The following is a 24,278-nucleotide window of genomic DNA, read 5'->3' as shown; positions in this document are numbered from 1 at the left end:
TCTCCTTTCCCTCCCTCCCCCACAACAGACACCCTGTGAGATAGATGAAGACATTGGATTTATATCCCGCCCTCCACTCCGAAGAGTCTCAGAGCGGCTCACAATCGCCTTTACCTTCCTCCCCCACAACAGACACCCTGTGAGGTGGGTGGGGCTGGAGAGGGCTCTCACAGCAGCTGCCCTTTCAAGGACAACCTCTGCCAGAGCTATGGCTGCCCCAAGGCCATCCCAGCAGGTGCAAGTGGAGGAGTAGGGAATCAAACCCGGTTCTCCCAGATAAGAGTCTGCACACTTAACCACTACACCAAACCACTACACCAAACTGACAAGGCAGCTGTGCAAACAGAATGAGACTCAAACAAGACGGGGGCACCCAATCAGAAAACCCTTCTGCTTCCATGAGGCTCCTGCAGATGTCGGAACTTCTGGTGGAGTCTCACTTGGGGTGGCTCCCTCAGCTGAACCAAAGCCTGGCATACAGAAGGGCCTTCTTGGGGGTAGCAGCCTGCTTTTGGAAAGTCCTGCAGAAACCCACCCCTCTGGCAACCTTTTGTTCTTTGGAACTGAAAGGAGAAAACGTGTTGCATTTCACCAGGTCTCTGGGGATCACATTTTTAAAGTTTCTCCCCCCACCCCTCAAATTAAAAGTTTTACTGAATTTCAGATACAGGAAAAAAGGGGAAAAGGAAGAGTCATAGAGGGAGATATGGGGAAAAGCAGGGTTGGAGGGGGAGAACCCACGTCTCTCTTGCTTACATTTTCTTTCTTATTACAAATACAGCTAACTATTAATTCTCAACCTATATATCATTTACAATCCATATCTTCCATTTTGTCTCTTATAACATTCTATCTCTTTATAACTGTCAAGATTGACTGATTCTGCTCAAAGACTGATGGGTTCAGCCTGTCCGAGCAGGCCTGGTTAAAATCATCCTGGACCAAACGCTGCTAGTTTATTTCCCTGTAATGACCCTTCTCTCCTTTATGACTGGCAATTGTTGTGAATCAAGTAATTTGCTCCTTCCCAGACAGTGGTGTGAGGGAGTGAAAGCCTTCCAGGGAAAGCAAGGCCAAGCGGTGTGATAGCTGGCCTGGGAATGCATCTTTATAGTTATGTGTGAATGTTCCCTCACTACCCCCCCCCCCGTAGAAATTTCTTTGAAGTGTATCTTATAACGCCTGTATCAATGTATTGGTTTCATTCCACTCAAGCTATCGGCTTGAGCCACAGTAATGGTTAATCGATAAATGAAGTCTTTGTATCAACGTTGACTCCTTGTTGAATCCGTCTACTTGACAATAACTCTTTCTTTGGCTTACAAATACACATTTCTGACAATTGCACCTTATTCAATATAATCTCCAGTACTCACTCCTTATCTTATATTCCTATATGCAAATATGTTGCCACTTAGTTGCCTCAAATACCAAACTTATACTACACCCAACCAATCATACAGTGGCGGCCAGATCTTCTTATTGAACATATGAACATATGAAACTGCCTTAGACTGAATCAGACCCTCGGTCCATCAAAGTCAGTATTGTCTTCTCAGACTGGCAGCGGCTCTCCAGGGTCTCAAGCTGAGGTTTTTCACACCTATTTGCCTGGACTCTTTTTTGGAGATGCCGGGGATTGAACCTGGGACCTTCTGCTTCCCAAGCAGATGCTCTACCACTGAGCCACCGTCCCTCCCCAATTGTCTTGCATATTTCCTTCTCGCAAATTTTACAGAATGTAAGTCCGTTTCTGCCATCTCTGCACAAAGCCCGCATTTGTAAAGTTTCTGACGGGAGCGTGTTCATAAGTTTGGTTCCCCCCATCTGCTTACCCACGGATAGGGTCCACGGCGATGGCGCGGGGGTTGACGAGGTCGGTGGCAAAGAGAACGCGGCGCTCGGAGCCGTCCAGCCTGGCGCTCTCGATTTTGTCCAAGCCGCTGTCTGTCCAAAACATGGTTCGTCGGAGGTGGTCGATGGTGAGGCCTTCCGGACTGATCAGCCCTGGGGCGGGGGGGAGGAACCAAAGCAAGCGCGTCATTTCAGAGGGTCAACCCCTGTTGGTCTGCAGTCAAACTCAGATCTCTTTCCTTGAACCTAACCTCTTCACCCTGAGAGTCATTCCCGGGTGGAATTCACTGACGCGGGAAGTGGTGGCAGCTACAAGCATAGGCAGCTTCAAGAGGGGATTGGATGAACGTCTGGAGCAGAGGTCCATCAGTGGATATCCGACACAAGATTCAGAGTGAACACTGTCTGGGGCAGGGCGTCAAGCTCGACTGATTCTGATCAATAACTGATGGGTTCCTGGCCTGCCACAAGCAGGCCTGGGTAAGATCATAACGAACCAAATGCAGCTAGTTTATTATCCTTTCCTGGCCCCTCTTTGTTTTATGACTGGTAATTACGGAGAGCAAAGCAATCAGCACCTTCCCATGAATCCTCTTGCGGGAGGAAGCGCCATCTGGGTGATACAAGGCCGAATGCCTGATAACGCCCTGGGAATGTATGTAGTTTTGTGGCTATGTGTGAATGCCCCCCCTGCTTCCCCTCCCCGTAGGAATTTCTTTGAAGTGTACCTTAAAACTTATGTATCAATGTATTGGTTTCATTCGTCTCAAGCCAAGGCTTGAGCCAAAGTAACGGTCTATCAATAAACGCAGTCTTTGTAGCAACTTCGACTCGTCACTGAATCCGTCTGCTTGACACAGGGATGCTCTGTATTCTTGGTGCTCGGAGGGGGCAACAGTGAGAGGGCTTCTGGAGTCCTGGCCCCACTGATGAGGCCAGCCTTCTGATGGTTTCTGGCCTTGGGCCCCTGTGTGAAACAGAGTGTTGCACCACAGGGGCCGCTGGCCCGATCCGGCATGGTTTATGTTCTTAAACTGTTCCAAAGCAAGAACAGTCGCTGCCAAGAAAGATGGAGAGTGGTGGATTTCTGCGTGTCCCTTTATATGCAGCTGGCTCGCAAAAATTCTCAAAACTAGCCAAAAAAGGGGGGTCTGGACCAGATTCTCTGATCTGTTATACAAATGTAACTAATCTCCTGCTGGATCAAACCAGTGGGCCATCTGCTCTAGCATCCCGTCTCATAGAGTGACCGATCAGTTTTTCTGGGTTCCAACAACAGGCCACAGAGGCCAAGGCCTTCCCCCAAAGTTGCCTCGTGGCACTGACATTTAGAAGTGGGCTGCCTTTGAACATGGAGGTCCCCTTTTACTCACCATGGCTAGCAGCCACTAAGAGACCTATCCTACTAACCTCATAAGAACATCAGAAGAGCCCTGCTGGGTCAGACCAGGGAGGGTCCATCTAGTGCAGCATCCTGTCTCACCCAGTGGCCAGCCAGTTCCTCTGGAGGGCCAGCAACAGGGCAGAGAGGCTGAGTCCTTCATATGAACATTAGAAGAGCCCTGCTGGATCAGACCAGTGAGGGTCCATCTAGTCCAGCATCCTGTCTCACACAGTGGCCAACCAGTTCCTCTGGAGGGCCAACAACAGGGCAGAGAGGCTGAGGCCTTCATGAGAACATCAGAAGAGCCCTGCTGGATCAGACCAGGGAGGGTCCATCTAGTGCAGCATCCTGTCTCACCCAGTGGCCAGCCAGTTCCTCTGGAGGCCAACAACAGGGCATGAAGGCTGAGTCCTTCATATGAACATTAGAAGAGCCCTGCTGGATCAGACCAGTGAGAGTCCATCTAGTTCAGCCTCCTGTCTCACACAGTGGCCAGCCAGTTCCTCTGGAAGGCCAACAACAGGGCTGAGGCGTTCATGAGAACAGCAGAAGAGGCCTGCTGGATCAGACCAGTGAGTGTCCATCTAGTCCAGCCTCCTGTCTCACACAGTGGCCAGCCAGTTCCTCTGGAAGGCCAACAACAGGGCTGAGGCGTTCATGAGAACATCAGAAGAGCCCTGCTGGATCAGACCAGTGAGTGTCCATCTAGTCCAGCCTCCTGTCTCACACAGTGGCCAGCCAGTTCCTCTGGAGGGCCAACAACAGGGCAGAGAGGCTGAGGTCTTCATTAGAAAACAAGAAGAGCCCTGCTGGATCAGACCAGTGAGGGTCCTTCTAGTCCAGCCTCCTGTCTCACATAGTGGCCAGCCAGTTCCTCTGGAGGGCCAACAACAGGGCTGAGGCGTTCATGAGAACATCAGAAGAGGCCTGCTGGATCAGACCAGTGAGGGTCCATCTAGTCCAGCCTCCTGTCTCTCACAGTGACCAGCCAGTTCCTCTGGAGGGCCAACAACAGGGCAGAGAGGCTGAGGCCTTCATAAGAACCTCAGAAGAGCCCTGCTGGATCAGACCAGTGAGGGTCCATCTAGTCCAGCCTCCTGTCTCTCACAGTGACCAGCCAGTTCCTCTGGAGGGCCAACAACAGGGCAGAGAGGCCGAGGCCTTCATTAGAACATCAGAAGAGCCCTGCTGGATCAGACCAGTGAGGGTCCATCTAGTCCAGCCTCCTGTCTCTCACAGTGACCAGCCAGTTCCTCTGGAGGGCCAACAACAGGGCAGAGAGGCTGAGGCCTTCATGAGAACATCAGAAGAGCCCTGCTGGATCGGACCAGTGAGGGTCCCTCTAGTCCAGCCTCCTGTCTCACCCAATTCCTCTGGAGGTCCAGCAAGAAGGTAAAGAGGCCGAGGCCTTTCCCCGATGTTGCCTCTTGGCACTGGGGTTCAAAGGCTTAGTGCCTCTGAACATGTAGGTTCCCCTCAGGTACCTGGGCTAGTAGCCATTGACAGGCTTTTCATCCACGAATCTTTGCAGTCCGTTTATTCCTGCGGCCATCATGACATCCTCCGGCAGCAAATGCCACATTTCAATCCCTCTTTGTGTAAAGCAATATTTGCTTTTGTCCATCGTGAACCCACTGCCCATCCCGCAGTCGGCAACCATTTGGTCTGACTATTGGGAAAGAATGAGTTTTAGCGGCTGCTGGGGAAGCCCCTTGGGCCTTAGATCAGCAGTCCCAAATCAGCCGCTATTCGGTCACTCACCGGTGCTAATGACGGTTTCCGGCTCCGCCCCCTGCTCCAGGCCGGCCCGGCTGATGGTTCTCCCTGCGACGTCCGTCCAGTACAGCATTTTCTCTCGGCAGTCGAAGTCAATCCCCACCACAATCGAACCCTAGAGAAAGACCCGAGGGCAGAATCATAAAATCACAGTCACCTCCAGGGTCATCTAGTCCAGGGGTGTTGAACTTTTCTAGCAGGAGCTCCTCTGCATATTAGGCCACGCCCCCCCCTAATGTAGCCAGTCCTCCAAGAGCTTACAGTAGGCCCTGCACTAAGAGCCCTGTAAGCTCTTGGAGGACTGGCTACATCAGGGGGTGTGGCCTAATATGCAAATACACGGCTTTCTTTGTAGCAGGTATTCCTTTGCCTGTTAGGCCACGCCCCCCCCCACCGATGTAGCCAATCCTCCAAGAGCTTACAGTAGGCCCTGTACTAAGAGCCCTCTCAGTTTTTGGAGGATTGGCTACATCAGGGGGTGTGGCCTAATATGCAAATACACGGCTTTCTTTGTAGCAGGTACTCCTTTGCCTGTTAGGCCACGCCCCCCCGATATAGCCAATCCTCCAAGAGCTTACAGTAGGCCCTGTACTAAGAGCCCTCTCAGTTTTTGGAGGATCGGCTACATCAGGGGGTGTGGCCTAATATGCAGATACACGGCTTTCTTTGTAGCAGGTACTCCTTTGCCTGTTAGGCCACGCCCCCCCAATGTAGCCAATCCTCCAAGAGCTTACAGTAGGCCCTGCACTAAGAGCCCTCTCAGTTTTTGGAGGATTGGATACATCAGGGGGTGTGGCCTAATATGCAAATATGCTGCTTTTTTGTAGCAGGTACTCCTTTGCCTGTTAGGCCACGCCCCCCCGATGTAGCCAATCCTCCAAGAGCTTACAGTAGGCCCTGCACTAAGAGCCCTCTCAGTTTCTGGAGGATTGGCTACATCGGGGGGAGTGGCCTAATATGCAGAGGAGCTCCTGGTAGAAAATGAGCCCCGAACTCATTTGTTCTGAGGGCCGGATCGGACATAAATGAGACCTTTTTGGGCTGGGCCATGTCGGACAGGGCCATGTGTGCACCCATTTAAGATTAGGGAGCAGAAATATAAATTTTATTTAGAAAAAAACAGAAAAACACAAACATGTTTTTTAAAAAAAATTAAAACTTTAGCGCTCATTGGTCTTAAAGATGCTTTCTTCGTATTTCTCCCATGAGTTCCAGGGAACGGGGCAAAGGAGGCTCTGGCTCTTTCCTTCCTTCCCCCAGGGGACTGAGGGGGGGAGGAGCCTCAGCCAATAGAATGAAGAAAGGTTTGGCTCAGTAGCTCTGTTGTGCAATTGAGAGAGCTTGGCAAAGCAAGCTCTCCCTCCCCCCCCTTCTTCCCCAAGGAAGGAGCCTCAGCCAATTGAGAAAATAAAGAGGTTTTGCTCTGTAGCTCCTGTGCAACTGAGCAAGCTTGGCAAAGCAAGCTGTGATGCAGAAGGAAGCAAGAGAGAGGGAGAAGGAAGCAGATGACAGCCAGCTGCTCGTGGGGCCTGATAGGAACCCTCTGGGGGCCTTATTCAGCCCCCGAACTGCATGTTTGACATCCCTTATCTAGTCCAACCCTTACAATGCAAGAACTTCACAAATACTTTTCCCTAAGATTTCAGGTTTTCACGGCTGGCATCATCATTAGGGTTTGTAGAATCTTTCGGGCTCAAGTGCCGTGTTCTACTGGAGAAAGTTTTTCTTCCAGACGTTTCGTTCTCAGCTGCGGAGAACATCCTCAGTGGCGTTGCAGCCGGAGCAGGCGCTCAGACCTTCTTGGCTGCTGTGCATTGAGTGAGGCCAGGGCTGCTGGAGAGCTGCTATTTCTAGGCTGGAGGGGGTGTGGTGAGAGGGCAATTGGTTTGTGAATGTACCCATTGTTTGGTGGGGCTTCCTGGAAGGGTGGTGATAAGGAAACTGGCTGTGGAATGTGAAGGTCAGAACGCCTGCTCCGGCTGCAACGCCACTGAGGATGTTCTCCGCAGCTGAGAACGAAACGTCTGGAAGAAAAACTTTCTCCAGTAGAACACGGCACTTGAGCCCGAAAGATTCTACAAACCCTAATGACTTTTCCCTAAGCTCACAGGATCCGCATTGCCCAGAGGGACTCGTTTGCCCCCCGCGTTGTCAAAAGGCTCACAGGGAAGCAGAATACAAACACAGGACCTATTGGGTTAAATATAAAAACATACATATCCTCTGCCTTTGCTTTTCACATTATTTCCAATTCTCCCTGTTTCCTGGTTTAGGGGGAAATGCTGTTCAGGCAAACGACAAAGATGACCTGACTCCAATGGTAACAAACAGAGGTCATTTCATAGAAAAAAAGGTGCTGGAGCACATTAGCACAGCTCATCTGCGTCGCTCAATTGCGTCTGCCACACACACCCCCTGGCACCGCTGAAAGGTGTAGTAAATTATATCAGCTCAGCATCTACCTCAAAATGCTTCTTGAAATTATATTGGCAAAACACTGGAAAACAGGGAGAATTCCGTCTTTAACGCTGCGGTTCCAAAAGGTATGGGACATGGTTATCCAAGATAAAACAGCTTCTCAACTTTTACTTAGTGAAAACTTCAAGATAGGGGATAATTTTACAGAAGAAGATGATATTGGATTTATATCCCGCCCTCCACTCCGAAGAGTCCCAGAGCGGCTCACAATCTCCTTTCCCTTCCTCCCCCACAACAGACACCCTGTGAGGTAGATGAAGATATTGGATTTATATCCTGCCCTCCACTCCGAAGAGTCTCAGAGCGGCTCACAATCTCCTTTCCCTTCCTCCCCCACAACAGACACCCTGTGAGGTGGGTGGGGCTGGAGAGGGCTCTCACAGCAGCTGCCCTTTCAAGGACAGCGACTCAGAGCGGCTCACAATCTCCTTTATCTTTGTCCCCTACAACAGACACCCTGTGAGGTGGGTGGGGCTGAGAGGGCTTCACAGCAGCTGCCCTTGCAAGGACAACTCCTAGGAGAGCTATGGCTGGCCCAACGCCATTCCAGCAGCTGCAAGTGGAGGAGTGGGGGAATCAAACCCGCTTCTCCCAGATAAGAGTCCACACACTTAAACACTACAACAAACTGGCAACTGAAAAATGGTATGTTTTTTTTGTTTAATTCATAAATGAAACATCTTCCAGGAAATGTAAAAACGCCAAAAAAATACTTAAGACTTTGTCTTGCATTAATGGGATTGTAAAAAAGTGGAATTTGTCATTGGAACTCTCTGTGCTGGGCTGTATTTTGGTTTTTATCTATGCCTTAGTTTGTTATTTATTTATTTTTTAAGTTATATTTTCGTATATGACTATGTGTGTGCTATGTTATATTATTCTTGAGTTGTTAATGATAAAAAAAATGGAAAAGAATAAAATTTAAGTTCTTAAAAAAAATGCTTCTTGAATTATTGTCGTCATGAAACCTGACTCCCGCCCAGTGCCCCCTTCTCAGCTTTGTTATTTGGACCGGGCGTTGCAGGCCGTGGCGGATTGGATCAGGCTGAGTGGGCTGAAGCTGAACCCAGCGAAGACAGAGGTCCTTTGCGTGGGTCACTGCGGGCTGGGGGGGGGGGGGGGCGGGGAGATCTCCCTACCAGCCTTTGACGGTGCGTCGCTGATACCAGCGCGCAGGGTCAGAAGCCTGGGAGTGCTACTGGAGCCTTCCTTGACAATGGAGGCACAGATAGCAGCCACTGCGAAATCCGCCTTTTTCCACCTTAGGAGGGCAAGGCAGTTGGCCCCCTTCCTGGAACGTAGCGACCTGGCAACAGTGATCCATGCAACGGTCACCTCGAGATTAGACTACTGTAATGCCCTCTACGTGGGGCTGCCCCTGTGCCGAACTCGGAAGTTGCAGCTAGTGCAGAATGCGGCGGCCAGGCTGCTACTGGGACTACCTCGGTGGGAACACGTGCGGCCTGGGCTGAAGGAACTGCGCTGGCTTCCAATTATATTCCGAGTTCGCTACAAGGTGCTGGTTATCACCTTTAAAGCCCTATATGGCCGAGGACCTGCCTACCTTAGGGACCGCCTCTCTCCACATGTTCCCCAGAGAGCACTGAGATCTAGCTCCCAAAGCCTTTTAAGGATCCCTGGACCAAAGGAGGCCAAACTGAAAGCAACGAGGGAGCAGGCCTTCTCCATAATGGCCCCCCACTGGTGGAATCAACTACCGGAGGAAGTGTGAGCCCTGCGGGACTTTAATCAGTTCCGCAGGGCTTGCAAAACCACCCTCTTCCTGCAAGCTTATAAGGAACCCTGAATGCGACATCTAGCCATCGGAATATACCTATTGAATGTAGCACCTTAACTTATGGTAGTTTTAAATTTTATATAACTGTTTTTAATGTATTTATTAACTGTATTTTACAAATTGTTTTATACAACATCATGGTATGTACCATGTCTTGTTAGCCGCCCTGAGCCTGCTTCGGCGGGGAGGGCGGGATATAAATAAAATTTATTATTATTATTATTATTATTATTATTATTATTATTATTATTATTATTATTATTATTATCGAGTTAGCGCGAGCTAGCTCACAGACTTTTAGCCTCCAGCTCACACATTTTTGTCTTCGCTCAGGAAGGAGGACCCCCAGAGCACACTAATTGATGCCGTAGCTCACAACTTTTAAGGCCGGCAGCTCCCAAAGTAGATTTTCCGCTCACGGAACTCTGCAGCTTAGAAGGAACATTGCCGCTATCATACTTCTGGGGCCACGGAGACGTGATGAAGATTTTCATCTGTCTGCTTGATATGTTTTTCCACCTTAGGAGGGCGAGGCAGTTGGCCCCCTTCCTGGAACGGAGAGCCAGTTTGGTGTGGAGAGCCAGTTTGGTGTAGTGGTTAAGTGTGCGGATTCTTATCTGGGAGAACCGGGTTTGATTCCCCACTCCTCCACTTGCACCTGCTGAGATGGCCTTGGGGCAGCCATAGCTCTCGTAGGAGTTGTCCTTGAAAGGGGAGCTGCTGTGAGAGCCCTCTCCAGCCCCACCCACCTCACAGGGTGTCTGTTGTGGGGGAGGAAGGTAAAGGAGATTGTGAGCCGCTCTGAGACTCTTTGGAGTGGAGGGTGGGATATAAATCCAATATCTTCATCTACCTCACAGGGTGTCTGTTGTGGGGGAGGAAGGGAAAGGAGATTGTGAGCCACTCTGAGACTCTTCGGAGTGGAGGGCGGGATATAAATCCAATATCTTCATCTACCTCACAGGGTGTCTGTTGTGGGGGAGGAAGGTAAAGGAGATTGTGAGCCGCTCTGAGACTCTTCGGAGTGGAGGGCGGGATATAAATCCAATATCTTCATCTACCTCACAGGGTGTCTGTTGTGGGGGAGGAAGGGAAAGGAGATTGTGAGCCGCTCTGAGACTCTTTGGAGTGGAGGGCGGGATATAAATCCAATATCTTCATCTACTTCACAGGGTGTCTGTTGTGGGGGAGGAAGGGAAAGGAGATTGTGAGCCGCTCTGAGACTCTTCAGAGTGGAGGGCGGGATATAAATCCAATATCTTCTTCATCTTCTTATCTTCTATGTTTTGGCTATTTTCACATTTTGTGTGTGTGTGGGGGGGAGGTGTGGAGGGGGAATATTACAAAGTTTGTAAAATCTTAAAGAGTTCAGCAGAATTCTCACGGGGGGGGGGGGTTGAACAGTGGAGCCCAGAAGCAAGGATTTGGGGGAGGGGACGGGAGAAAGAAAGAGCACAATAAACGAGTTTCCGGAGCTCCGCTCCTATAAGCTCCCGCCCCAAATGAGGCTCTGGTAACAAGAGAAAGCAATTTTACATACAATAATAGAAGCACGCCTGACATGAACATATTCAAGTAATTCAAGTAGGGACATTTAAGTTACCTTATTAGGTTTTATTTCATTTTTGTTTATTTTTTTAACCGGAGATACCAGGGGCCGAACCTACGACTGCCGTGGGAAAAATGACCGCTGCTCCTTTTTCTTCAGGCAAAACAGGGGCCGCACTTGATCAAGAGGAGATTGGATGAACCTATGGCGCAGAGGTCCATCAGTGACTATTAGCCACAGCGTATTGCTGGAACTCTCTGTCTGGGGCAGTGATGCTCTGTATTCTTGGTGTTTGGGGGGGGGGCAGGAGTGGGAGGGCTTGTAGCGTCCTGGCCCCACTGGTGGACCTCCTGATGGCACCTGGTTTTTTTGCCACTGTGTGACACAGAGTGTTGGATTGGATGGGCCATTGGCCTGATCCAACATGGCTTCTCTTATGTTCTTCTGTGACACAGAGTGTTGGACTGGATGGGCCATTGGCCTGATCCAACATGGCTTCTCTTAGGTTCTTCTGTGACACAGAGTGTTGGACTGGAGGGGCCACTGGTCCGATCTAACATGGCTTCTCTTAGGTTCTTGTGTGACACAGAGTGTTGGAATGGATGGGCCTGGTCTGATTTAACATGGCTTCTCTTATGTTCTTTTGTGACACAGAGTGTTGGATTGGAGGGGCCACTGGCCTGATCCAACATGGCTTCTCTTATGTTCTTCTGTGACACAGAGTGTTGGATTGGAGGGGCCACTGGCCTGATCCAACATGGCTTCTCATGTTCTTCTGTGACACAGAGTGTTGGACTGGAGGGGCCACTGGCCTGATCCAAAATGGCTTCTCTTATGTTCTTCTGTGACAGAGTGTTGGACTGGAGGGGCCATTGGCCTGATCCAACATGGCTTCTGTTATGTTCTTCTGTGACACAGAGTGTTGGACTGGAGGGGCCATTGGCTTGATCCAACATGGCTTCTCTTATGTCTGGGGCAGTGATGCTCTGTATTCTTGGTGCTTGCGGGGGGGGGGGGCAACAGCGGGAGGGCTTCTAGCGTCCTGGCCCCACTGGTTGACCTCCTGATGGCACCTGGGCTTTTGGCCACTGTGTGATACAGAGTGTTGGACTGGATGGGCCATTGGCCTGATCCAACAAGGCTCCTTTTATGTTCTTATGCGACACAGAGTGTTGGACTGGATGGGCCATTGGCCTGGTCCAACAGGGCTTCTCTTATGTTCTTAAGTGACACAGAGTGGTAGACTGGATGGACCACTGGCCTGATCCAACATGGCTTCTCTTATCTTCTTATGTGACACAGAGTGTTGTACTGGATTGGCCACTGGCCTGACCCAACATGGCTTCTTTTAAGTTCTTATGTGACACAGAGTGTTGGACTGGAGGGGCCATTGGCCTGATCCAACATGGCTTCTCTTATGTTCTTAAATAAATAAGCTTTTTTTGGCTTTTGGCCATGCCAGCTGTCCCAGTGGAGGGGGTGCATGCTATTCAAGGAGATTCAGTTCTGATTTTTTTGTTTTTTTAAAAAATGCCAGTGGTTGGGTGGAGAGAGGGCTTTCAGTCTTCCACCTGCACTGCCAAAGCGTCCTGCAAAGTGCATCAAAAACCTATGTCCCCTTTCCCGGATCCATTTCTTCTTTATCCTCCGTGGCTTTCGTATCCAGGAATGGCAAAACGAGGGCATGACCTTTCAACAGCTGCAATCCATGGGGGGGGGGGGGGAACTGTTCTCAACGTGTCGTGTCTGTTCCCTGCCGAACTTCGGGAGGGTCACATGGCGTTTACGCCTGACTTAATTTTGTGCAAATCCACTCAAATCCCCAGAGTTTTTTTGGGGGGGGAGACAGTTTGTACATAAAGGAGCACTGTGGGAAGGCGTGGGGGACATCTGTCTTCCCTTAAAAACAAATTCTCAGATTTCTTGGAAGTTTCCTTTGCAAATGCTTTTTTTTTTCCCCTTTGGCCTGAAGTTTAGAAAAATCTGGACAACAATAATTAACGGTTTGCAATGGGAGGAGAGTTTCTAACGCAACTTCAGGCATTGTGCAACTCTGGGAGAACCGGGTTTGATTCCCCACTCCACCACTTGCAGCTGCTGGTATGGCCCTGGGTCAGCCAGAGCTCTCGCATAGTTGCCCTTGAAAGGGCAGCTTCTGTGAGAGCTCTCTCAGCCCCATCTCTGTCACAGGATGTTTGTTCTGGGGAGGAAAGGAAAGGAGATTGTGACCTCTGAGACTCTGAGATTCAGAGGAGAGGGCGGGGTATAAATCCAATGTCTTCTTCAATTTCAGGCCTCAGCATCGTATAACGCCACAGAGTCCACTCTCCAAAGCAGCTGTTTTCTCCAAAGGGAGAGATGCTTGGAGACCAGTTGTCGTTTTGGGGGAAGCAAGCTGGTAAACAGAACAGTGATGGGAGCACAAAGAGAGAACGATGGCGTGGAGCACAAAAAGAGAGAGAGAAAGTGATGGGGGGGGGGGCAAAAAGAGACAGGAAGCAGGGCTTTTTTTGTTAGCAGAAGCTCCTTTGCCTATTAGGCCACACACCTATGTGTATCCAATCCTCTAAGAGCTTGCAGGGCTCTTACAGGGCTTACTGTGAGCTCTTGGAGGATTGGCTACATCAGGGGGAGTGGCCTAATATGCACAGGAGCTCCTGCTAACAAAAAAAGCCCTGCACATTAGGCCACCCCCCCCCCCCTGATGTAGCCAATCCTCCAGGAGCTTACAGGGCTCTTAGCACAGGGCCTACTGGAAGCTCCAGGAGGATTGGCTACATCAGTGGCGTGTGGCCTAATATGCACAGGAGCTCCTGCTAACAGAAAAAGCCCTGCACATTAGGCCACGCCCCTCTGATGTAGCCAATCCTCCAAGAATTTACAGGGCTGTTAGTACAGGAAAAGCGATTGGGGGGGGGCAAAAAGAGACAGGAAGCAGGGCTCACTTTGTAGCAAGAGCTCCTTTGCCTATCAGGCCACACCCCCCTGCTGTAGCCAATCCTCTAAGAGCTTACAGGGCTCTTCTTATAGGGCCAACTGTAAGGAAGATTGGCTACATCAGGGGGAGTGGCCTAATATGCACAGGAGCTCCTGCTAACAAGAAAAGCCCTGCATATTAGGCCACACACACACACACCCCCGATGCAGCCAATCCTTCAGGAGCTTACAGGGCTCTCTGTACAGGGCCTACTCTAAGCTCCAGGAGGATTGGCTACATCAGGGGTGTGTGGCCTAATATGCAAAGGAGGTCCTGCTAGAATTCCTGACAGGGCTCTCAGTACAGGGCCTACTGGAAGCTCCAGGAGGATTGGCTGCATCAGGGGTGGGTGTGGCCTAATATGCAAAGGAGGTCCTGCTAGAATTCCTTACAGGGCTCTTCTTACAGGGCCTACTGGAAGCTCCAGGAGGACTGCCTACATCAGGGGTGTGTGGCCTAATATGCAAAGGCGGTCCTGCTAGAATTCCTTACAGGGCTCTCAGTACAGGGCCTACTGGAAGCTCCAGGAGGATTGGCTGCATCAGGGAGGTGTGGCCTAATATGCAAAGGAGGTCCTGCTAGAATTCCTTACAGGGCTCTTCTCACGGGGCCTACTGGAAGCTCCAGGAGGATTGGCTGCATCAGTGGCGTGTGGCCTAATATGCAAAGGAGGTCCTGCTAGAATTCCTTACAGGGCTCTTCTTACAGGGCCTACTGGAAGCTCCAGGAGCATTGGCTGCATCAGGGGTATGTGGCCTAATATGCAAAGGAGGTCCTGCTAGAATTCCTTACAGGGCTCTTCATACAGGGTCTACTGTAAGCTCCAGGAGGATTGGCTACATCAGTGGGGTGTGGCCTAATATGCAAAGGAGGTCCTGATAGAATTCCTTCCAGGGGTCTTCGTACAGGGCCTACTGGAAGCTCCAGGAGGATTGGCTACATCAGGGGGTGTGCCTAACAGGCAAAGCAGCTCCTGCTACAAAGTGAGCCCTGCAGAAAAAAAAAGGGGGCTCCCTGAGTTTAATAGAAGAAACGTCGGTGGGGGAACTATACTATCAAAACATTTATTGCAAGGAAAAAATATCTGCTAGGAAAAACCTTGCGGCCTCTGCCTCTGAGCAGACTCTACTTCTAAATAATCCAAGATGAAAAAAATATAAATATGCATAAAAGGCACTTTAATATTCCAAAGCGGCTGCCTTTGAACAGACTGCCCTGTGAAACATAAGAGTGCACGCAGGCCCTGAGACACAACCTCTTTTCCCAAACAGTCTGCACGGAAATTGAATTCAAACAGTCTGCGGAAAAATAAATCAAAGTGCTCGCAGGCAGTCTTAAAGCGCACGCAGGAAGTTTTAAAGTGCACACAGACAGTTTTTAATGGTTACGAGTCTGCTACTGACTCCTAAACCCAAATCATGAGAAAACAGTCTGTAATGAATTCTTTCATCCGGATTGCACACAAGCACTTTAAGAAGCCGATTTTCCCACTTCGCAGTCTTGCACATTCAGCCCACTATTGTTTCAACAAGGCGTCGGGATAAAGAAGAAGTTCACCCACATAAAGCCAGGCCACGTTAAAACGTTTCGTTGCCTTTGTCAAGACTGATGATCTGATCACCATCTTCAAGTACTTGAAGGGCTGTCATAGAAGATGGTGTGGAATTGTTTTCTGTGGCCTCAGAAGGTAGGACCAGAACGAATGGATTGAAATTAAATCAAAAGAGTTTCCGGCTCAACATTAGGAAGAACTTCCTGACCGTTAGAGCGGTTCCTCAGTGGAACAGGCTTCCTCCTCGGGAGGTGGTGGGCTCTCCTTCCTTGGAGGTTTTCCAACAGAGGCTAGATGGCCATCTGACAGGAATGAGGATCCTGTGAATTTAGGGGGAGGTATTTGTGAGTTTAGAACGGTTCCTCAGTGGGACAGGCTTCCTCGGGAGGTGGTGGGCTCTCCTTCCTTGGAGGTTTTTAAGCAGAGGCTAGAGGGCCATCTGACAGCAGTGAAGATCCTGTGAATTTAGGGGGAGGTGTTTGTGAGTTTAGAGTGGTTCCTCAGTGGAACAGGCTTCCTCGGGAGGTGGTGGGCTCTCCTTCCTTGGAGGTTTTTCAACAGAGGCTGGATGGCCATCTGACAGCAATATGATTGTGATGGTATCGCTCTACTCTGCTCTGGTAAGACCTCACCTGGAGTCTTGTGTTCAGTTTTGGGCACCACATTTTAAGAAGGATATAGACAAGCTGGAACTGGTCCAGAGGAGGGCGACGAAGACGGTGAGGGGTCTGGAGACCAAGTCCTATGAGGAAAGGTTGAAGGAGCTGGGTATGTTTAGCCTGGAGAGGATGCAGCTGAGAGGTGATCTGATCACCACCCGCAAGTTCTTGAAAGGCTATCCTATAGAGGATGGTGTGGAATTGTTTTCTGTAGCCCCGGAACCCAGAACCAATGGGTTGAAATTAAATCAAAAGAGTTTCGGGCTCAACATTAGGAAGAACTTCCTGACCTTTAGAGCGGTTCCTCAGTGGAACAGGCTTCCTCCTCGGGAGGTGGTGGGCTCTCCTTCCTTGGAGGTTTTTAAGCAGAGGCTAGATGGCCATCTGACAGCAATGCGGATCCTGTGAATTTAGGGGGAAGTGTTTGTGAGTTTCCTGCATTGTGCAGGGGGTTGGACTCGATGACCCTAGAGGTCCCTTCCAACTCTAGGATTCTTCAGGAGGTGGTGGGCTGTCCTTCCTTGGAGGTTTTTAAACAGAGGCTAGAAGGGTATCTGACAGCAATGAAGATCCTGTGAATTTAGGGGGGAGGTATTTGTGAGTTTCCTGCATTGTGCAGGGGGTTGGACTAGATGACCCTAGAGGTCCCTTCCAACTCTATGATTCTATGATGGCTTTTAAGTGGAACCCAAAAACCCTGTCTCCTCCTCTCAAGCTTCTAGTTCATTCTTTGTAACGACAGAAAGCGACATGCATGGAGTAAGAAGATGATGATAATGGATTTATATCCTGCCCTCCACTCCGAAGAGTCTCAGAGAGGCTCACAATCTCCTTTCCCTTCCTCCCCCACAACAGACATCCTGTGAGGTGGGTGGGGCTGGAGAGGGCTCTCCCAGCAGCTGCCCTTCCAAGGACAGAGTCTCAGAGCAGCTCACAATCTCCTTTACCTTCCTCCCCCTCATCAGACACCCTGTGAGATGGGTGGGGCTGAGAGGTCTCTCCCAGCAGCTGCCCTTCCAAGGACAGAGTCTCAGAGCAGCCTACAATCTCCTTTCCCTTCCTCCCCCACAACAGACACCCTGTGAGGTGGGTGGGGCTGAGAGAGCACTCACAGCAGCTGCCCTTTCAAGGACAACCTCTGCCAGAGCTCTGGCTGACCCAAGGTCATGCCAGCAGCTGCAAGTGGAGGAGTGGGGAATCAAACCCGGTTCTCCCAGATAAGAGTCCACACACTTAACCACTACACCAAACTACACCAAGAGGTAGGCGGAGGGAGAAAGAGCGCGGGGGGCAGAGAGAGTGGAAGAAACAACGGGGGGAGTAACGGAACAGCCGCCCTGCACGTTTCTCGTGGGTCTCCATTTGTAAACCAACAAAACGCAGCAGCTGGAGGATAAAACACCGAAGCAGGAAGCCTGACGGACGTCCCCCCTTGACTAAAAATATGATCCCCACCCTCCAAGTTTGCCCCCCACCCCCAAGTGCAGGAAAATACTTTACATGCAAGGACAGCAGGGTCTTGGCTGCTTCCTTGTTGAGTCTGGTGCCGTTCAGGGGCAAATAGCCGATCTGCTGTCCCTGGGCGTAGAGCAGGAAGGTCCCAGCGGAAGGAGGGACGACGTCTGGCCGGGGAGACGGCCGGACGGTCGGAGGGGCGACGCTCGGCAAGCCTGAAAGGGAAATCAGAGACGAGTCTCAGACAGCGGCCATAACTGCAAGCTGCCACTGTGAGCATGGAGGTGAAGAGCCATCTGGAAGAGAAGGAAAGGTCCCCTGTGCGAGCGCCAGTCGTTTCTGACTCTGGGGTGACGTTGCTTTCACGACGTTTTCGCAGCAGACTTTTGATGGGGTGGTTTGCCATTGCCTTCCCCAGTCCTCTACGCTTCCCTCCCAGCTTTCCCCCCCCCATGGCACAGAGTGTTAAAGCTGCAGTACTGCAGTCCTAAACTCTGCTCACGACCTGAGTTCGATCCCCAGTGGAAGCTGGGTTTTCAGGTCGCCGGCTCGGGGTTGTGGATCTGGAAGACCCTGGGCTTTTTTATTGTAGCAGGAACTCTTTCGCATAATAGGCCACACACACACACCCCGATACTGTAGCCAATCCTCCACGGTTGGGGCTCTTTAGCTTGGAGAAACGTCGACTGCGGGGTGACATGAGAGAGGTTTACAAGATTATGCATGGGATGGAGAAGGTAGAGAAAGAAGTGCTTTTCTCCCTTTCTCACAATACAAGAACTCGTGGGCATTCGATGAAATTGCTGAGCAGTCGGGTTAAAACGGATAAAAGGAAGTCCTTCTTCACCCAAAGGGTGATTAACATGTGGAATTCACTGCCACAGGGGGTGGTGGCGGCTGCAAGCAAGGCCAGCTTTAAGAGGGGATTGAATAAAAATATGGAGCAGAGGTCCATCAGTGGCTATTAGCCACAGTATATATGTGTGTGTGTGTGTATGTATGTATGTATATGAGTGTGTGTGTGTGTGTGTATACACACACACATATATTGTCCACTGTGTAACACAGAGTGTTGGATTGGATGGGCCATTGGCCTGATCCAACATGGCTTCTCTTATGTTCTTATGCGTGACACAGAGTGTTGGATTGGATGGGCCACTTGCCTGATCCAACAGAGCTTCTCTTATGTTCTTTTGTGACACAGAGTGTTGGACTGGATGGGCCATTGGCCTGATCCAACATGGCTTCTCTTAGGTTCCTCTGTGACACAGAGTGTTGGACTGGAGGGGACATTGGCCTGACCCAACATGGCTTCTCTTATGTTCTTATGCGTGACACAGAGTGTTGGACTGGATGGGACATTGGCCTGATCCAACATGGCTTCTCTTATATTCACGAGCTTACAGGGCTCTTAGTATAAGGCCTACTATAAAATACAGGAGGATTGGCACCATCTGGGGTGTGTGGCCTAATATCCAAATACATGGCTTTTTTGCAGCAGGACATCCTTTGCATATTAGGCCACACAACCCTGATGTAACCAATCTTCCAAGAGCTCACAAGGCTCTTAGTACAGGGCCCAGTGTAAGCTCTTGGACAGCTGGCTACATCGGGGGAGGGGGGTATGGCCTAATATGCAAAGGAGTTCCTTATACAAAAACAAGCCCCGCCCCCATGTTGGAGAAGGAACTAAAAAAAAGGCAAGAGGGAAACTGACTATGTATACAGGGTAAGCTCTCTAAATCTAAAAAAGAAAGGTTCACCTAGAGAAGTATACTCAAGAGATATAAGAAAACAGATTAAAGACGCAGTTTGGAGGAGGGGAAAGTTAGCAACTTATTAGATTTAAGAGGCTAGAACGCTAAAATAATGAAAGCGATACCATGGGCAATTAGGCATTTAACGCCAAAATTAAGAGAGCTTTTAAGCAATCAAGTGAAAAATTGGCATAAAAGGAAAAAAAATGCCAAAAACGGAGGAGCTCTTAGGAAAGTACGGAGCATAGCAAAATTAGATATTCGGTTGGTTCTGCCGAATGGAAGGCCGAAGCAAATAGTTACAAATCAGAGGGACAAATTGCACAGGTGGTTACAGGAGAATGGAAGTAGAAAGGTATTATGATTTAATAGTTTTATTGGATTTCCAGGTGCAGAGTATAGGGGAGGGGAATAGAAGGAAAGGGGAAGAGGAAGGCTACTTGAATACAACAAAGTTTTCGTAACATTTCTACTTATACAATGCTCAATTCATATCATCATTAGTATCTAAAATCTTAGTAGGAGCTTCAAGAGATATTAAGGACTATCGTATTGCGTTATTAAATGAGAAGAGCTGTTTGCAGTGAATATTATAAGTAGAAAGGTATTATGTAAGGGGGAAAGGATAAATGGGCTTAATTTGTAATGAAATAGCGAAGGTGAACGTACTAAATGGTGAATAGAGATAGTGGAATGCGAACGTACATATGACAGGGAAAACACTGCCTTTGATGTCTGTTTTAATAATATATGAATTTTTTTTCCCGGTTTGGTAACGGTAAATAATAATAATAAATTTTTATTTATACCCCGCCCTCCTCGCCGAGGCAGGCTCAGGGCGGCTTACAGGACATGGCATAAGCCATGTTATAACGATAAAGGCAGGCTAATACAATTAAATGCAATGCACAATTGAACATTAAATAATCTAAAAACAGTCCAAAACAATATAATTTAGGGGTGCTACTATCTCAGTTGCGTTAAAGATGGCGTGATGCTTATGCCAGGTGCCATCTCAGAAGGCAAGTTGGAAGAGGGCGGTTTTGCGCGCCCTACGGAATTGATTAAGGTCCCGCAGGGCCCGCACCTCTTCCGGCAGCTGGTTCCACCATTGGGGAGCCTTTACAGAGAAGGCCTGTTCTCTAGTTGTTTTTAATTTGGCCTCCTTTGGCCCAGGTACTTCCAGAAGATTTTGTGAACTAGATCGCAGTGCTCTCTGGGGGACATATGGAGAGAGGCGGTCCCTAAGGTAGGCAGGTCCTCGGCCATATAGGGCTTTAAAGGTAATAAGCAGCACCTTGTAATGAACTCAGAACACAATTGGCAGCCAGTGCGGTTCCCGCAGCCTAGGTATGGGTTTGTGCATAATTTCAATAATCTATAAATATGACTTTTAAAAAAGAAGAAGAAGATATTGGATTTATATCCCACCCTCCACTCCGAAGAGTCTCAGAGCGGCTCACAATCTCCTTTACCTTCCTCCCCCATAACAGACACCCTGTGAGGTGGGTGGGGCTGGAGAGGGCTCTCCCAGCAGCTGCCCTTTCAAGGACAGAGTCTCAGAGCGGCCTACAATCTCCTTTACCTTCCTCCCCCACAACAGGCACCCTGTGAGGTGGGTGGGGCTGGAGAAGGCTCTCACAGCAGCTGCCCTTTCAAGGACAGAGTCTCAAAGCGGCTCACAATCTCCTTTACCTTCCTCCCCCACAACAGACACTCTGTGAGGTGGGTGGGGCTGGAGAGGGCTCTCACAGCAGCTGCCCTTTCAAGGACAACCTCTGCCAGGGCTATGGCTGACCCAAGGCCATGCTAGCAGGTGCGAGTGGAGGAGTGGGGAATCAAACCCGGTTCCCCCAGATAAGAGTCCACACACTTAACCACTACACCAAACTGGCTCTCCCTGGGAAGCCCTGGGAAGACCCACGTTCGAATCCCTACTTTTACCATGGAAGCTGGCAGGGGGACCTTGGGCTGGTCACATCCTCTCCACCTAACCTACCTCACAGGGTTGGCGTGAGGATAAAAGGAGGATAGCAGAATGAAGTTAGCCATTTTGGATCCCCACCGGGGGCAGGGGGAAAGCTGGAGTGGGGGGAGAAGTGAACAAATAAATAAGAGAGATCATTCGTCTGGAGATGGTAGACTTGAACCTGGACCTTCTCCATGCGCAGCATGTGCTCTGCTGTTGAACCCTGGGCCTACGCCCCTGCACAGCCTCTCGCAGCATCAAGCAGCTTCTGCCCCTTGACCTTTAACCTCCCCCATGCCCACATTTTACTTTCTTACATGGAGGCGGGATGCCCGGCTCGGACCTCGTGCCTTGGACCTCATGGCCCTTCTCGTCCACGCACCAGCAGTAGCCGCTGTTCCCGTGGCACTGAAGCGGGCTGAAGTTGCCCAGAGCGTCGCACTGGGGCACGTACTGGTCGTCACGGGGGCTGCCGCCGTAGTGCTCCAGAAGGCTTTGGCGCCAGCGTTCGCACATGGTCTGCGGCCTCGGCGTGGGCTCTGTATAAAAGCGAAGGAGAAAGAGGGACACTGTCAGGTGAGGTTCACATTTCAGAACTGAATTTGAAAACACGAAGATAAGTCCATAAGATGGGCCCTACTGGATCAGACCAGCGAGGGTCCATCTAGACCAGCATCCTGTCTCATACAGGGGCCAACTAGTTCCTCTGGAGGGCCAACAACAAAAGGCTGAGGCCTTCATAAGAACATCAGAAGAGCCCTGCTGGATCAGACCAGTAGTCCAGCATCCTGTCACACACAGGGGCCAACCAGTTCCTATGGAGGGCCAACAACAAAAGGCTGAGGCCTTCATAAGAACATAAGAAGAGCCCTGCTGGATCACACCAGTGAGGGCCCATCTAGTCCAGCATCCTGCCTCACACAGGGGCCAACCAGTTCCTATGGAGGGCCAACAACAAAAGGCTGAGGCCTTCATAAGAACATCAGAAGAGCCCTGCTGGATCAGACCAGTCCATCTAGTCCAGCATCCTGCCTCACACAAAGGCTAACCAGTTCCTCTGGAGGGCCAACAGCAGGGCATGGAGGCCGAGGCCTTCATAAGAACATCAGAAGAGCCCTGCTGGATTAGACCAGTGAGAGTCCATCTAGTCCAGCCTCCTGTCTCACACAGTGGCCAACCAGTTCCTGAGGAGCGCCACCAACAGGGCAGAGAATCCGAAGCCTTCATTACAACAAAACAAAAGCCCTGCTGGATCAGACCAGTGAGGGTCCATCCAGTCCAGAATCCTGTCTCACACAGTGGCCAACCAGTAGTCTGCAGGACCAGCAAGAGGGTGAAGAGGCCAAGGTCTTCCCCTGATAAGAACATCAGAAGATCCCTGCTGGATCAGACCAGGGAGGGTCTTTCTCTGCCTTCTCTGCGACTCCTGACAGAAACATAGAATAGGAGGACGCAGACCACTAACCTGGAGCTCCACACGGTGGCGGGGAGGTACCCGGTGGTGTCCGGCTGCCGGTGACTTCCCGGCCTTCTCTGTCGACGCACCAGCACTCCCCGGTGCTACTGTGGCACTGCAGTGGCCGGTAGTTCCCCTGGTCGTCACACTGAGGGACGTGGGGGCCTCCAGGAAGAGGGGATCCCTGCTGGCTTGCATAAAGTCGCTCGTGTTCACAGCGGGTCATTCTCTGCACGGCCACTGCCCCCAAGAAGAAAGAGAGATGCTGTTAGACCAGGGGTGGGGAACCTTTTTTCTGCCAAGAGCCATTTGGATATTTATAACATCATTTGCGGGCCACACAAAATTATCAGCTTAAAAAACAGTGCTCCATCGAGGGAGAACAATTCAGGCTGCCAAAATTAATGCAAATAATTGTTTTTCTATTTGAAGTCGTGTGGGGAGAGCCTAATTTGGCACACACACGACCCACCGCCCTAGGCAAATGCCTAAGTCCAGGGCTTTTTTTTTTGGTAGAAAAAGCCCAGTAGGAACTCATAAGTATATCAGACCACACCCCCTAATATTAGCATATTAGGTCACACACTCATTAGCATATTAGACCACACCATCTGGGTTAATCAAGTGCAAACAGAACTGGTGGTAGCTGGGTAATAAAGGAAAATAAAAGGGGGAAGAAAGGGAAATAAAGAAATGTGGGGAAGAAAGGGAAACAAGGGGAAATAAAGAAAGGGGAATTAAGGGAAACAAAGAAATGGGGAGAAGAAATAGAAAGAAAGGGAAATAAAGAAACGTGGAGAAGAAAGGGAAATAAAGAAAGGAAAAATAAGGGAAAGAAAGAAATGGAGAGAAGAAATAGAAAGAAAGGGAAATAAAGAAATGTGGAGAAGAAAGGGAAATAAAGAAAGGGGAATTAAGGGAAACAAAGAAACGGGGAGAAGAAATAGAAAGAAAGGGAAATAAAGAAATGTGGAGAAGAAAGGGAAATAAAGAAAGGAAAAATAAGGGAAAGAAAGAAATGGAGAGAAGAAATAGAAAGAAAGGGAAATAAAGAAATGTGGAGAAGAAAGGGAAATAAAGAAAGGGGAATTAAGGGAAACAAAGAAACGGGGAGAAGAAATAGAAAGAAAGGGAAATAAAGAAACGTGGAGAAGAAAGGGAAATAAAGAAAGGAAAAATAAGGGAAAGAAAGAAATGGGGAGAAGAAATAGAAAGAAAGGGAAATAAAGAAATGTGGGGAAGAAAGGGAAAGTAAGGAAAAGAAAGAAAATGAAATAAGGGGGAAACTTACCTGAACTTTGACAGTGACTTTTCCAGGCCCCACAATGATCCTGGCCAGCGAGCCAGGCCCCAGGGAGGCTGCTGTACGGCTGGGCCCCACAATCCCTGCTGACCAGCCAGCCCCTGGGGAGGCTGCTGCACAGTGCGGCTGTACTTCATGATCCTCACCAGCCAGCCGGACCCCAGCAATCCCCGAGGGCCAGACCAAGTGATCTCGGGGGCCATAATTGCCCCTCAGGATGAACATTCCCCACCCCTGTGTTAGACGGTGGGCTTTGCAGCAGGACTTTGAGAAACTGTTTCAGAGGACTCTGCGTGAATGCCGGTGGGGGG

The 24,278-nt window shown here is 49.9% G+C and overlaps 1 protein-coding gene across 1 annotated transcript in view; it reads right to left on the bottom strand.

Annotated features, from left to right (window-relative positions):
- Positions 1 to 24,278, bottom strand: part of NID2 (nidogen 2) — a 106,357-nt gene that overhangs the window by 7,535 nt on the left and 74,544 nt on the right. Inside the window, exons 11-15 of the mRNA XM_060261475.1 lie at positions 22,674 to 22,904; positions 21,526 to 21,747; positions 17,528 to 17,697; positions 5,000 to 5,129; positions 1,836 to 2,007 (exon numbers count right to left, since the gene is read on the bottom strand). Of these exons, the coding sequence (XP_060117458.1) occupies positions 1,836 to 2,007; positions 5,000 to 5,129; positions 17,528 to 17,697; positions 21,526 to 21,747; positions 22,674 to 22,904 (925 nt within the window). The remainder of the gene's footprint in view (positions 1 to 1,835; positions 2,008 to 4,999; positions 5,130 to 17,527; positions 17,698 to 21,525; positions 21,748 to 22,673; positions 22,905 to 24,278) is intronic.

Source organism: Heteronotia binoei, chromosome 21 (genome assembly GCF_032191835.1).
Source record: "Heteronotia binoei isolate CCM8104 ecotype False Entrance Well chromosome 21, APGP_CSIRO_Hbin_v1, whole genome shotgun sequence".
In the NCBI taxonomy this organism is placed as follows: Eukaryota; Metazoa; Chordata; class Lepidosauria; order Squamata; family Gekkonidae; genus Heteronotia; species Heteronotia binoei.
The sequence above is the reverse complement of the archived record's forward strand: the minus strand, read 5'-3'. Positions and strand labels throughout refer to the sequence as shown.